At 34.8% G+C, this 16,034-nt stretch overlaps 1 protein-coding gene across 1 annotated transcript in view; it reads right to left on the reverse strand.

Moving 5' to 3' along the window:
• Positions 1 to 14,856, reverse strand: part of LOC105453286 (putative uncharacterized protein DDB_G0277255) — a 17,164-nt gene extending 2,308 nt beyond the window's left edge. The window contains 9 exon segments of the mRNA XM_011695093.1: positions 154 to 646; positions 764 to 957; positions 1,110 to 1,251; positions 2,196 to 2,490; positions 2,671 to 3,009; positions 9,115 to 9,177; positions 10,458 to 10,569; positions 10,572 to 10,600; positions 14,837 to 14,856. Of these exon segments, the coding sequence (XP_011693395.1) occupies positions 154 to 646; positions 764 to 957; positions 1,110 to 1,251; positions 2,196 to 2,490; positions 2,671 to 3,009; positions 9,115 to 9,177; positions 10,458 to 10,569; positions 10,572 to 10,600; positions 14,837 to 14,841 (1,672 nt within the window). The 5' untranslated portion in view covers positions 14,842 to 14,856.
• Between the last annotated feature and the right edge of the window lie 1,178 nt (positions 14,857 to 16,034).

A 16,034-nucleotide genomic window follows, 5' to 3' on the forward strand; every position in this document is an offset into this window, starting at 1 on the left:
TCAGAGATGTGTATAAGAGACAGTTCTATTTTAATCTCATTAACACATAAACAACACTAATTGTAAGTTAAAATAACTACTTATAACAGAGATATAATTTAATTATAAATATAAAAATGCTATATATCCAATTTGTACGCTAATTTTACTCACTTGAGGTTGAATACGAAAAGGACGTTGAGTCGCTGCCAAAGAAGAAATCTTCCCTCTTACTAGCTATCAGTTTTTTCAATCGTTTTATATTAGCTCGTGCATTATTTCCCTCATCGAGGTCTTGCACTATATTTGAAATTTCTGCACAACGAGTACAAGTAGTCTTTTCTTTAATCACGGGACTCACGATATTATCACTGATTATAGACGCAGTCGGACTTTTGATAATGCTTTTAGAGTCCAAGTCCCCATTGCATTGCTCCTTCTTATATTTGAGAAGTTGATTGGATGTGGATTTTTTCTCCATCGTAGGCTCCATTGCAGACGATTGTCCGATAAATGGTTTCTTTATCGACGACTTACTTTGTGTAAGTGTCGCAGAAGAAGTCTTTTGATACAATGTATCATTGTACAAAAGGTCATTATGATTATTAATATTATTTCCATTTTCATTTATAAACGTGTCATTTTTCTCTTCTTCCTCGTATATCATCTTAAAACAATAAAAAAAATTATAAGTAATGACGCAGCCTAGTAAACGAAGAATTACTGTACGAAAAATTCTAAAGAAAATTTTTGTACATTACATCTATTAGTTATATCTATTTACCAGCAGCCTATGAAGTTTTCTTCCTATTTTTTCCATGTCCAACATTATCTTCGTCTCGTCAGGGTGCAGTCCAGCCTCTAATAAGCTACGGAGGATCGACGGAACGTTCTGCAAGTTTATAATAATATCTCGTTTTCGCATCATGTGCTGCCGATCTGCATTTGATTGATCGTATCCGCTCCACGGTACACTTCCTGTGGATTATAATGTTATACAATAATTATTAATCAATTATCGTCAATTATCTTTTTTCCTTGTGAGACAATATCAATAAAATTTCAATGTTTTATTTTAAAAAACATAACAATTATTTTTTAATTACAAAAATAGGAAATTGTATACTTGCCTGTACACATTTCCCAGAGTAACAGCATCAAACAGTAAACATCGATTTTTTTATTGGGAGATAGCCCGTAACATATCGCCGGTGCTTGCCACTTGAAATTCTCTAGTCGTAAATATTTTTCGTAATCGCGTTCTATATGAGCCTAAAAACAAAAGAAATAAATTTAAATATAAATTTGTTTTAACATTTCATTTAACACTGAATTATATATGTCACAAATATTCTTTCTGTATTAAATAAGGAATAAAGCTAATTAGAAAACTGCGATATAAACTCGCGAAACCTTTGGAATGAAATAAAAAAATTGATTAATATTTAGATTTCAACGTAAAATGAAATTAATCATATAAAACGTAATAGTTTTTTTCTTTTGATTCTCATTTTTCCTTGACAGATAAGATTTCTTCTACGTAAATACAGTCTTTATCGTTGAAAATAATCCATCATATTTAATTGTGATTATGAGTTCCGCGTTCCAGACGGCGCGTGCGATTAGCATCGACACGGTACAGCGAATTTATTCAGAAACGAACATTTTGTCGAAAACAATGCCAGTCGTTTCCGTTAGTGAAACGCTCATGGGTGTGTCGTGGAATCGCGGATATGACGTGATCAGTTTCATTACAGTCTATTCTGTCTATTCTGTAAACTTTTTAAATCTGCTAACGAATGACTTTAAATTCTCTCGTAAAGGTGCAATAGTCGCGTGCGTAAGAGCTGACAAATGTGAATGAAAAATTCGCGTATCTGTTTATTACAGAGTAATGAAGTTACTTAGAACATGTCATTTAAATTGTATAAATCAGAAACACGTAGAAATATACAAGACAATCTATGAGACATCTGTACATACAGCAGTCATCTTATCAATTTTCATGTAAATTCTATGTTCGTAAATTATTTGGATTATGTTTATAAAAAGAGATATTTGTACAGATTTATAGTTTAAAACAACTGATGTCCGAAAACCTTCACATTTATATATTATATATTTTAAGATAAAACTATGCTAGCATTTTTGAGAATACAGTGAGAATACATTTTGAGAATACAGTGAGGCAATTAGATAGCTTAAATTCCACATACTTTTTCTATTTCTCTAGCCAGTTCCCATCCGCCAAGTTTAACAGTCGTGTCGGATGCAAAATAAACACAGTGCGAGCTAATCGCCGTGTGTATGTAACCACGCATATGACAGTACTTTAATGCGTTCGCCAATTTCATGCCAATTTGCATGATTCCTTGTACGTTTATTCGTTCGCCTTGCTCGTGCATGTAACTGTACAATGAGCAGTCGATGGGTTCGAAGATGGAGACGAGGCCGTGCTCGTTTGTGTACGTTGTGGCCATCAGCAGCAGTATGTTGGGATGCCGAATTTCGCTAACAATTGCAAGGTCATGTTATATAAAAGCACTTCATACGATCGTGTTATAAAAAAAGTACACAGAACGTCTTTTACTATTCTTCTACATCTCTTACTACTCTTTTTTACTATTCTGAGAATTGATCACGATTGTAATTATCCTCTTTTTTTTTCATACACGATAAAGCGATGCCTACCTAAGGATCTCCACGTCCGCTTTTATCGCATCCCGGCACGTTGATAAAACGTGTCTCTTCAGCGTCACTCTCGTATTGTGCCATTCTGCAGAAATCAGCTCGAGACACTTGTTCTCCGTGCCAGCAATACATTCGATCTCGAATATTTCAGAAGCACCCACGTGCGGTACACCCGCGACGAACTGTGCGTGCTTCCGCGGCCTTCGATTGTCCTTCTCAGAGGACTGCTCGGCGTTCTGCTCCTTGGGCAGATAGACGACCCAGTCCGGATCGGTAGTCTCTCCGTTGGACGTCTGGCAGTGATTCGCAAATTGTTGTAATAAATTTCGATAATATTCACTGCAAAGAGACATCTTAAGATTAGCTTACTAATCTCATCAGAGAGCAAGTAGCTGTAAGGTACAGCATCAAAGAAAAAAATGCTACTCGTCTATGATAAATATTTAATTCTGTAGCGTCAGAGGCCTTAAAACTTTCAACGATTCGATCAATGAATAATTAAGAATAGAAATTTAACTTATAGAAATTAAGAATATAAAAATGTATATAAAACTGTCACTATCAAAGCCAAATAAAAAATCTCTTAGGTCTGATTGTTATTTTGACCAACGTTATTTTGGTTTTAAGTGAGGCTAAAATATTTCTCTCTATCTCTCCCCCTCCCTCTCTTCCAAAGTTTTAAAAAGAGAAAGACAGAATTTTAAACCTCACTTAAAATCAAAATAATAATGTTGCTGCAATCAGCCTGAAAAGTTAGGAAAAAGACAAATTCAGTATTGTCGATTATTCGCAATAATATTTGCTTCTTTATATTTCATTTTCCTTTGTTTTTCGAAATTAAATGAGATCGGACATGCAAATGTGTCTTCAATTAACTTACAAATTATTATTGCCTCATCCTGTGAACACTTCCACTTTAACAATACGTAAATAGTATAAAAGAGAAAATTATTGCATATATAAAAGTAACATATTCATGTCAGTTTCAATTATCACATAAAACACCGGATTTTAATGTTCGAATACCACTTTCTCAGGTCATAAAATACAAAATTGAATAAATTAGTAAGATAATCAAGTTTGCATGCACATATAATAATTCAAAAGTTTAAGTTAACAATTATCTCATTATGTAATAATTGATATTAACATAAAATGGTTATATTAATGTTATTACAATATATATATATATAGTATCTATAGTAGAATATTGAAATTATATAATTGTCGCTTCAGAATTTATTCGCTCACGAAGACAGCTCTTTCATAATTTACCGAAAATTACCGAGTTATACTGAAGACATTGTTCATAATTACTTTTCGGATTACAACACGATAAGAACGAAGTAGTATCTCGTCGGAGAGAGAAGAGAGTAGACGCGCACCAGACACGACTGTTCGCACAACTGAGGAAATATGCTCGTGGCAACGGTCATAGTACAGGCGTCGGTATCGCGTCACGATGATGTAAACGATGTAAACGATGATGCGCGTATCTGACTTTGTAATTTTCAGATACGTCGAGCGTTACGTTGTGTAGGCTGCTATGCAATTAAGTTGCTATCGGTGGACTGTTGGTGCGTTTTTTAAAAATTACTTAAATTTTTTTAATCTCTTAAGTAAAAATATAAAACTGTTGGAAAATAATTACAAGTAACTTAATATGGAATATAAAGTAAGTATAATGAGAGCTTTATATTCGGCAAAATTTCAAATTATGATAAGTAAGAAACATGGTCTTTTTACAGAATTAATCTAAAAAAATATCCAAGGAAAAAATACCGATGTAGAAGAATCTAATCACTATGAGAAAAATTCTCTATGAACAAACAATTTAGATATAAAAATAATTAAAATAAGTAACTTAATATGGAATATAAAGTAAGTATAAGAAGGAACGCTTTATATTCGGCAAAATTTCAAATTATCATAAGTAAGAAACATGGTCTTTTTACAGAATTAATCTAAAAAAATATCCAAGGAAAAAATACTGATGTAGAAGAATCTGATCACTACAAGAAAATTTTCTATGAACAAACAATTTAGATATAAAATAAAAAAAATAATTAAAATAAATAACTTAATATGGAATATAAAGTAAGTATAAGGAGAAATGCTTTATATTCAGCAAAATTTCAAATTATGATAAGTAAGAAACATGGTCTCTTTACAGTCATAATTAATCTAAAAAAATATCCAAGGAAAAAATACCGATGTCAAAGAATCTGATCACTAGGAAAAAATTCTCTATGAGCAAACAATTTAGATATAAAATATTTAAAATCAGATGAATTGAAGAATTCATTAAATAAAAAACTGAAACAAACTAGAAGATTTAGCGATTTGAAAATATTATGTTCATGACCACATAATTTCAAGAACTAAAAATATGAAAAGTTATTAAGAAAGTTAATTATTATTATCGTTGAGTTAATAAATTAAAAGATATATTTAAAAAGGAAAATCATTAAAGTTTAAAACATGATTTATACATAATAAATTTGGAGAAAAAATTTTTTTGGAGGTGTCAAGCGCAATTATACGTTTAATTATCGTAACCGTTTCTTCTCAGAGATTCTTCAGAGATTTCCTCAGAGATCTCACAGTAAGTTAATACCTGAAGCAGCGTGGACTCGAAACTGCCATAACTGTGGGAAATTCGCAACTTTCCATGTGACAAAGCGAGCTATATCTTTGGCGCCTAGCACGGCTTGCCCTAAATTTTTGCACAACTGCAGTGTGTGAACGCCGATCTGTCTAAAAAGCGATATATGTAACTAATCGCAGAATCGTTTGTCGACGTCGTTCCACCACATCACAAGCGTCGTACGTTTCACAACGCTCGCAAAAACGTATATTTACTGTGGAAAAACGCATATAGTTAGTGTCGCTCCGTTACACATAGAAGTATAACTGCAGCGAAAAATTTGATAAAGATCAATATTTGCAGATACGGTAAAATTATGAAACGCAATTTATATTTGCGGGTATACCTTGAGAGAGAGAGAGAAAAGAAGAGAGTTCAACGAATCAAAGATATACGAAATGTAAATTTTCCAAAAACGACACGAACGCACCTGCGTGTTTACGTACGTTCGACCTCACTCCGAATGGCTTTCTTCGTGCTAATTAATACTACTAAACTTTTACCGGAGCTACTGGAAGATGGCATCACGCGATGCCGGTGGCGTCGCGACGCCAAGCAGAGAGATCGCCGAATCCGGCCTCGTGATTGGCCGCCTTCGAATGCCGAGCCTGCGGCTCGCTACGTGGCGCTGCCGGCGCCGAAAAGTGGCCGGGCGCCGCGAAGATGCCGGAATCGTGAAACGAGCCGCCGTTACTCGGCCCTCGATCCCGACCCTTCGAGGGTGCGTGGACGTTCGCGGATCGGCTAATCGGCAAGTCGACGTTCGCTCGCCCGAGGACGATTCGGAGATCGGGTGAATTTTGGCGCGTCGATCTCGTTTTCGCGCGCGATCGCGATTCGAAATTGGCGCGTGACGTCACGTGAACGAGGGCGGGCGGAGGGGCCAGTTGCAGTTCGCGTCGCGAGTTCGAATGAGCGGGATCGCGGCGAGAGATCGGCGGCGGATTCGCGAATTCGTGCGGAATCACGACGCGGACGCGGTCGAGAGGGGCCGGGCGACGATCGGCTTCGGATCGCGCGTCGAATTCGCCTCTCGAGAAACCGCGTAGGTGTACACGTAAGTCCCACCCTGATCTCGTATTCGCGAAACGCATGAATGTATACCGTGAACGCACGTAATGGCGTCGCCGGGGACGCCGAGTGCATCGGTCGTGAATTTCGGAGGCGCGAATTCGCGAGGGATCATTTCGCTGAAATTCTCGTTTTAAAGTTGAGCTTGCGCGACGCGAATATCGTGAACGACGACGAATTTCGAGCACGTAGGCGCGATTTACGAAATTAAGGGCCACTCAATCGACTCTCCGATAAAATTTAATCGACGAATTGACTCGCCCAGGAAGCTAAATTAATCGTACTTGTCGTCATTTGGGCGCAGAAATGATGATAAGTCACGCCAATTGTTTACTATCTGGGTGACTGAGTTAATCGTCGATTAAAGTTAATCGGAGTTGGTCGAAATGCCAAAAAGCTGATCCTGTAATGCTCTGTAATACTCCGTAATACTCCGAAAATCCCGGAGAAAGGACAACGCGAACGTGAGAAATTCATCAGGCATATTCCGCGCGATCGTAGCTTCAATCGTACGGTATATAGCTTTGCATGTGTGCGAATAAATTAAAACGCGGATACCTTTTTATACATATATATATGTGGTAATTAATCGTTTACCCTGTAGAAATTGTCGGTATGTACGCACGTAGATAATTGGTCATATTTGTACGTGCAGTTGGTAGCGATCTAGTATGGAAGTTGCAATGTGTACGTGTGTTGGTCATAGTGTGGTACGTAGTCTGGGCGATGATAACGATAATTTTCTACTTTAGCCGTTGGTCATTGCCCGCAGTTGCATTTTTGCGGAAATCGAAAGCGCGAAGGTATAGCTGGTAATGTCGTGATTATCTTGCGAGATTATTTGCATGCGCGATTCAGTATTTCGTGTACGTAGTTATCGACCGAAACCATGATTATAAATCCTATTATTTTAGCTATGATTGATAACTCGGTCTATTTCATAAAAATTAGAAATGGTTCTGCCGACGCGCTCGCGAGATGGCTGTAGTTGATCTACGATCGACGCGGTCGCGAAGTCCCTCGATAACCTCGATTTACTTTACGACTGTCATATTTAAATTATTACTGTATACTTTCGGAGTATTGCGGAGAATAAGTGTCGCGTAGAAATAAACGCGTGATAGTGGGAGTGTCGAAATAATCAACAGCGTCGACGAAAATAAGGGATTTTGGCTTAACTTGGCCGTCGATGATTTGATTCAAATGCCGTTGTTGCGTCCAGATAATAGTTGCGCTGCTAAAATACGTCACTAATATCGTTGATTGTGAAGATTATTTCTATTTTAGAAGATCTACTCCGCAATTACCGTGTCCTGAATTAATAAATTTATTAAAATTGCAACAATAGTATTGACACGCGTTAACATAAATATCTGAATAATTAATTTATAAAGTGTTCCTAATTTTTCCCAGCGCGAAAATTCACATTCGGAAAACGATTCGCGTCCGTATCTGATTCTGTCCCTGGCTCCAATTAAGTCGAAAGTGATAACGCTTACGAAAGTCTCTTTTAATTTCGTCCGTCGAAAATCAATGTCCGAAACGCGAGTGTGTAGTTCCTATTCGTAGTGTGTGGATTACCTATATATATGGATTACAGCGAGGGAGAGCATCCAGCGCATCGGTGGATGGTAAATTTTATTTTTTAAATACTGATGACTTTTCAATATAAATGAAGAAGGAATAGTATATAACATAGAACCCCCTCAAGTAAAATTCTGGAGAAGTTTCGTGTATAATATTGCATTATTCGCTGGCTCACTTATAATTTATTGTTAAATATTACTTTATCGTAATATTGTAATATTTAAAATATTACACTGTGTGTGATAAACTCGTATTGTCTTGTATCGTAGTGCCTGGATTACCTATGTGGATTACCTATATGGATTACAGCGAGGGAGAGCATCCAGCGCGTCGGTGAATGGTAAGTTTTATTTTTTAAATACTGATGACTTTTCAATATAATGAAAGAGGAATAGTATATAACATATATAGAACCCCCTCAAGTAAAATTCTGGAGAAGTTTCGTGTATAATATTGCATTATTCGCTGGCTCACTTATAATTTATTGTTAAATATTACTTTATCGTAATATCGTAATATTTAAAATATTATATTGTGTGTGATAAACTCGTGTTGTCTTGTATTGCCAAAGGAAATTTAATTATGCAATTTCTTTTCTGCAAATATGATAGATTTATGCAAAATTACAAAGATCAGAAATTGAAACGAACCGAGATATTGTACTATAAAGATCTAAAATTATTATGAAAACGTTATTTGTTTATATTCCAATAACATATTATTTATGGGAACTATTAACATGCGATATTTTCGTTTAAGTATGTTTTATTAGGAATTTATTTCTCGGAATAATATTTATCTTACACACAATGTAATAACAATTTTCAATCTCTTATTCTCTTCGCAATATTTTAAAAAACTTTACGAAAATAGCTGGTGACAGTGTCTTTGAATGTGCGTATAAGTATTTGTAATAATTCCGAATATTGTTAAAAACGTGGAAAATCCCGTAAAAAAAACCAAACGTTTTAATTTAATTCTTTTCCTGACTCGACAAAAATTAGGAGTCAAAAATAAAAAATTCGAAATAAACTTTCTTGTTACACTGCGAATGAACGTTTTACGAGCGGGATGCTTTGTGATATGAACCAAGATATAAATTTGTCTTTTTACACGCGACAATCGGGTATGCAACTTACTTGGGGCCGTCTTGTGGCATCGGCGACGTGGACTGTACGTCCCTGTCCGACCGCGTGGCTGTTCTGAAAAAAAAAAGAGCGATTGGTCTGAGATTTACTTTGAATACTGATACTTTGTGTTCTAATTGCAACTTTCAGTACACAATATTTTCTTGTCACCGTAAATATTTTTATCGATTTTATACGCACATATTTATCGATAAATTTTGGCTCCTCCAATTACTCTACATTTATATATTATATAAATTATTGGTATTCGTGTCGATATTTTTTTAAATATTCATACGTTTCGTTTCTTTATAACTTCATTGCTATTTTCTTAAGAAGATTTTTCAAAAGACGAAATGTCTGCTATTAATATTATAATTATCGAAGTGATTATCATTAGTTGGAAGAAAAGTATATTTTGAAGACAAACAGCTTATCGTAGAAAGCTAATTAATTTTGTGTGAGATTTTTAAAAAATCATCTACGAACTGAGCGTAACTGATAGATTTTTGAGAGGCAAAATAATAAAGGTTTCCGATGTCAGTAGGACGAGCCGCGTCGGCGAAACAGAGGCAAGAACAAAAACCGGTAGAAGATCGATGAGTTGTACGATATTCACGGCAATTGCTGCGCGACCGCAAGATCGATCGTATCCGCGAACTTGCACTTTCCCCGACGATTCGTTCTCCACGGATCACAGAACAACGGCGCCTATTACTTCGTGACGCGAAATCATTTCACAGATTCTCGTTAACACGCTTCTCTCTCCCTTTCCCTTTCTTGCCGTTTCACTGGCCGATATCAGAGATTAAGGATCGTGTCTACTTTTGTGATACACAGTACATGTCTTTCAATACACGTCGCAAAATTAGATACACTGTGGACTAGATAAATTTTCATTCTGTCGTGTAGAAACGTAGATCATTAAAAATCATTGCTAAAAATGCATATTCTTTTATATATATTCTATTATTTAACGTCTAATTATTATTGCTATCAGAGTTTCATGGTAAAAATATAAATTTTAATTGGTAGATGTTAAAATTGGAAAAATGTGGCTATCAATAAGTTAATACATGGTGAAACAAAGTTATACGTTTTTAATTAACACTCTTCTAAAAATGATAGGGAAATCTAAATGCATTACACGACAAAAAGAAAATTAATAGTTTCTATCTTTTCATTCCTATACCAATAACGGTAAATATATTTGACTAAATCACGAGTTTCAGTTATGATTAATTGAAGCATTTTTAACTTCTTTTATATCGAATAATACATCCGTACTTTCGCATCAAATTTTAATAAGAGATCTTGACGAATTTTCTAGGATTCTAGACGATTGAATTACTTACTTTTTAAACCATCGAAATGTCAGTAGTTTCTTCATCGCGCACAATAATTCACGGAATTCACGGAACGGAGTCATGTATCGTGACAATCATGATACCACACTAATCTTAGGTTGGGCTTGTCAGCCTTTAGAGCCTCGACCAACCTTGGAAGGAACACGAAAATCAACAAACCTATTCTCTCGTAAACAGTATTTAATATATATATCATACGATATTATATATTCTATTCGTAACGGTGAAATGGATGATAATGGATTCTTTCAAATACAGAGATATAAGAACTTCTGATGAAATGTCGATAATTTAAAGAAATTTATCGATAATTTAAAGAAATTTATTATATAAATTTTATTTTTTTAACTTTGTTCATTTTGACAGTTAAAGTGAATTATTAAATTAGGACAAATTGAAATTAATTTCAAATTAACCGGAATGAAAAATATAGTTATCTATTACTATTTTTTATTTTATTTTATCGAAAATCATTAAACTTTTTATTGGAATATTAAATTTTTATAATGAAATAGTGATGTGAACTTTTTCAAACAATTCGGCAGTAATCTATTACGTGTTTTATATTAATAAAGCTGAGACTGTGTGGTAGTAAATATTATACATATCAATTATATCATGATTTATTGCAAGCATTCTCATTCATTACACAAAACGGATTTCATGGTTTTCACGCGGGTTATTAAACTTATAAATCATATTCTAAACGAGAATAATACGATTATAAAGCAGATTCAACCGGTAGAAAGTTTCTTTGTATTTTAAATTACCTATAGGCAATTACCTGGCAAATTTAATTTAATGCGAGATAATTTTTGTTCATTAAGATGCGGATAGCACCACTATTATTCTCATAGAAAATAAATGATTATTTATGAAGTTACAACGTCTTTGTGATCGTCGTTTATACGCCTCATTGAGCATCAGTTGAAAGTTTATGTAGGAAGATACCATAAATTCACTTACAAGATCACTCGCCGTAGAAATCCGTTTATGTAATAACTGCAGTATAAAAGCTGTATAAAATGTTATACATTGTTGCGAGATGAGACTCTACAAAGGCTTTTAATTCACTCAGACAACTAGTATCATTTATACAAATTCACGTTTATACAAAATCACAAGATCGAAGCGTTAAGACTTTCGATACTGTGATCGATAGAAAGTGTACGGAACTTCTGGAACATCCTATATACGTTCGCGATTAATAAATGCTCTCTCATTATTAGACGTATTTTTATCGCGTTCATTCGAGCCGATAAGTTCCGCATCGCTCATTAGCTTGCGCTTGGAAATGTATAAAATTCTGTCGATAATTTTCTCGCCACAAGAGAGGAGATTATTTTCCGCGCGCGATACATATTTTCGAACTGCGATAAAACATTGCGGACCGTGCGCGTGTTGTTACACTCGATTGTGAAACGTCGTTTACTTAATGAGAAAAATATTTGCGTACCTTGACAGATAAAGTGATAAACTGGAAAGTTGCGTGTATATAGGTGCGAGCTGGCTAATTTACGATTATTCGCACGATGCACTTTCGATTCGGCCATTCTGCGTGCGCGCGCTGAGAAATATGGAACGCGTTTCCACGGGCTCGCATGTATCTTAATGAGTATTAAGAGGCGTTAATTAGAGAGGAAGGTGCCAACGGGCAAGATACTTGATTTTTCGATTCATTAGCAAGTAAGTCACGCTATTTTTTTTTTATTCGACATCCATTTTTATATTCAGTCAGATTGCAATCGAGGAAGTATCGTGTGCATTAATAAACATATGCATATAATATATATATATATAAATCCACAAGTCGAGGAAGTCCATCTCCATGCCTGTATTTATCGTTTTGATCATTATTGATTATTAAGAAATATTAAAAATCAAGATTCTTAATTAACAAATATACTTGATAAATTCAAATTAATTTTACAATACAGGCAACACTATCTCTGTGCCTACATTTATCGTTATATTGATCATTATTAATTATTAAGAAATATAATTAAAATCAAGATTTCTGATTAACAAATACCCTTGATTAATTCAAATTAATTTTAAATTGCAGTTGGACTGTTCTATATTCAATTGCGTTATTTTTTAAAATTATAACTACTTTAATTAACTATTTTAATTACTTTAATTAATTAATTTAATTTAAATTGCAGTTGGACTGTTCTATATTCAATTGCGTTATTTTTTAAAATTATAACTACTTTAATTTAATTAACTATTTTAATTACTTTAATTAATTAATTTAATTGTTAGTATATTTGTATGTTTGTAGCACATAGCATCTAAAAAAAATATTTTTCCCTTAAAACTTTTTCTCTAAAAAAAAAAATCCAAATTCTCTAGGATATAACATTAAAATTCGTTCTGGGACAAGAGTTACGTACAAGATTCCAGTCGTCCCGGTTTAGATAAAATTTTTTATCACCTCCGGCGGCGCTCGCGAACTTCACGGCTTTCTTTGTTGTACTCGCTCAATGGGACAATGGCCGTTTCTTTTTATACTTGTCGCCGGCGCGGCGCAGGTTCCGCGCGGCTTTTAAATACCGGTGCAGTTTTACAGCGGTTTACGGGACTAAAGCACGGTAATGCCGCGCAATCTCGCGCCCACTCGACGAGGAGATAATGGCGGTCATTACGGGCCCGCAAGTTACACGGCTGGGTGAAACGTCTAGTTAACGGTACGCCCCCGTTGCCCCAAACTCACCGCGGGCGGCGGGAGGCCCAGTCACTATTCTTTCGGGCCGTAATTAGCCCGTGTCTTCGACACGCTCGAACTTTTCGGAACATTTTCATGAGATGGAAAGCAATCGAGAGATCTCCTCGCGTGGAGAGAAACTCGGAAGCAAATCGTGGAGTCTCTATCTCTCCCGCGCGCGCGCACATGTTCTTCCGCTTATGTTACTCAGATCGGAGCTGATACGCGTCTCTCTCTCCCTCCCTCCCGACCCTCTCTCTCTCTCTTTCTCTCTCTCACGCAGGCGTAGCATCGATCGAGCGAGCCGTTGATATCGCCCAATTATCTTTATGTAAATTCACGATTGAGATGTCTATCGCGCGATGCATTTCTCTTCCGTTCGATAGATATTGAGCTCGATAAAATAGCGACTGTTTAATAAATGCGTTCATGCTGCATATCTCCCAGATAGATATTTGTTTGAATTGCTCCCGAGAGAGACTAAACGCATAATAAACGATAAATATGCGCGCAGTTAATTGCAATAGGAAAAAAATTATCTTGACAAACATCAGCAATTATTAAAAATTATTAGATGTTTTTCAAGTGACTTGTACGAAAGTGTTTCGTTGCGAGAGATATCCCGAGTATAATGCTAGGTATCTAATGAGTTTATTCGCTTTAGAAATTATGCGTTTCTTTATAGCTTAATGTAGTAAAAAAATTTAAATATGTAACGAAAAAGAAATAGTACTGTAGATTCCAAAATCAAACATTCTTGTTTAACGTAGAGTTATACTGTCGATACATTTAACATTTGTTATATTTAACTGATTAATTTTTTGGCGCTTTTATCGGCTTTATTTGATACGAATGTCGGCGACCTTCACCTCGAGCATCATACGTCGATACAAACTTACTGTTTTCTTAAGTCAGAAAATTATTCAAACTGCTCTCTCTTTCCCTCTTTCTTTCTCTTAAAATGTGTTCGAAGATAATAACGGAAATGATATAACAAATATACAGGATATTTAAGGCAAAGTACATTAGTTTTCTTTTAAATTATACATAAATAAATCATCAATAAGGGAGATAATAAATAGATGTCAGAAGCTTGATTTAACGCTTTAAACAAATTACGATTGCCTCAAGAACACGAGGCATTAGAAGAGAAATATAACATATTATTGCAAAAATTCCACGAAATGACAGAAAACTTAAGTTTAAATTTACAAGAAATTACAGTCACACATAAACAAGCAGAAATGATTAATCAGAACAACACTTAAAATTTAAAAAAATTAAAATTTATTTGTTTTAATAGCATTTAAGTTATTCTAGAACAAATAAATTTTAATTTTTTTAAATTTTACGTGTTATTCTGTAATAAAAGCGGTAAGACGATATATTGTTATATTTTTCCTGTAAATATGCATATGTAGGATGACGGTCGGATTCGAACTTGGAACCTTTTAACTACAAGTCGATCGTTCTTGTACAGAGCAACACATAAAATCCATATTGTGACAATCGATTCTGCTCTAAATATTGTTGCTGAACGAAGGCATGACTTTAGCAAATAATGAATTCGACGATGAAACAGCAAGTTTTCAAAAACGAATAAAACGTAATGTATATAAAGCAGCTTATATAATTATTAAACATAAACACAGGCACCTACCCCATAATTCGATCAATAAATCGAGAAATCAGGCGATAATATAAAAACAGATTAAATCAGACACACGAAGATCGTAAAATTCGAATTGAATACTCTGATACATTTCTTCTAACTCTTTTCAATATTTTCCTCCATTACTAATTCATTAGCACTTTCCTCTTGCATCTTCGATTCGAAATGAAGACGGAAACTTACTTGAACCACTTAACTATCTTGCACACACCCATGCTGCACGTGGGGATGTCCCGCGCTGCTCAACTTCGACAGGTTGATTGACGTCGCGAGGCCGATGAGCACTACGAAACTCGATTGAAGCATGCACGAGAGTGCCGCTTCGCGCGCGATCCGCTCCCTTCTCACGACTGAACTGCGAAACTGCGGCGGTAAATGTGTATACGGACGCGGATACCTCGGTACTCTCTGATAGTTCCGATGTAGGCGTAGTTTTAGGCACGGCTCGCCAATCATTCCCACTCCGTTTTTTCGTCCTGCAACTTTCGATTGATCGACTGATCCCACTACAGCGAAAAGTGTGCTAAACGGAAGGACAGAGGTATTGAAGTAGATACCGATTTAAAGTTGGAAAATCCAATCCATTCAAGCATTTATAAAAACACACACACACATATACACATAATTAGAAAGAGGTCCAATTAGAATTGTGCACAAAGGATAGTGTTGCAACTGGTATCAAAAGATTTAAAAGGATTGAGTTATATTCAGATTTATACAAATTTATTGTACATATATTAATACTTATACAATTAGTATATTATAAATTTTATAAATTTAATAAATTTAACAACGATTAAATAATAATAATAATTTTTATAATTGAATATATTATTATTTACGATTAAATTATTACAAAAATTTTGTTTGGAAGTAGAAAATTAAAGTTGCATAAATGCATAAAATCTGAAAAAATTCTTCGATAACGATATTTAATGTAAAAAATTTTTGTATAAAAGAAACTAATAATATTTTAATGTTATTTGTTGTAGCACTAATTTCTATTATTTATAAAATTTCGAATACCCCCTAAACAATTATATCACTAAAAGCTCCTATGTTAAATAATTAATACTGCTTGATAATAAAGATTTTTATTAACCATTGCGGATAGGAACGTTTAGCTGACAGGCGACAAAAGAATCTTGTGCAATTGCATGGTATTCTCGCGATAATTTAAGACCGC

The sequence above is a fragment of the Wasmannia auropunctata genome, unplaced genomic scaffold (genome assembly GCF_000956235.1).
Source record: "Wasmannia auropunctata unplaced genomic scaffold, wasmannia.A_1.0 LD336000.1, whole genome shotgun sequence".
Classification (NCBI taxonomy): Eukaryota; Metazoa; Arthropoda; class Insecta; order Hymenoptera; family Formicidae; genus Wasmannia; species Wasmannia auropunctata.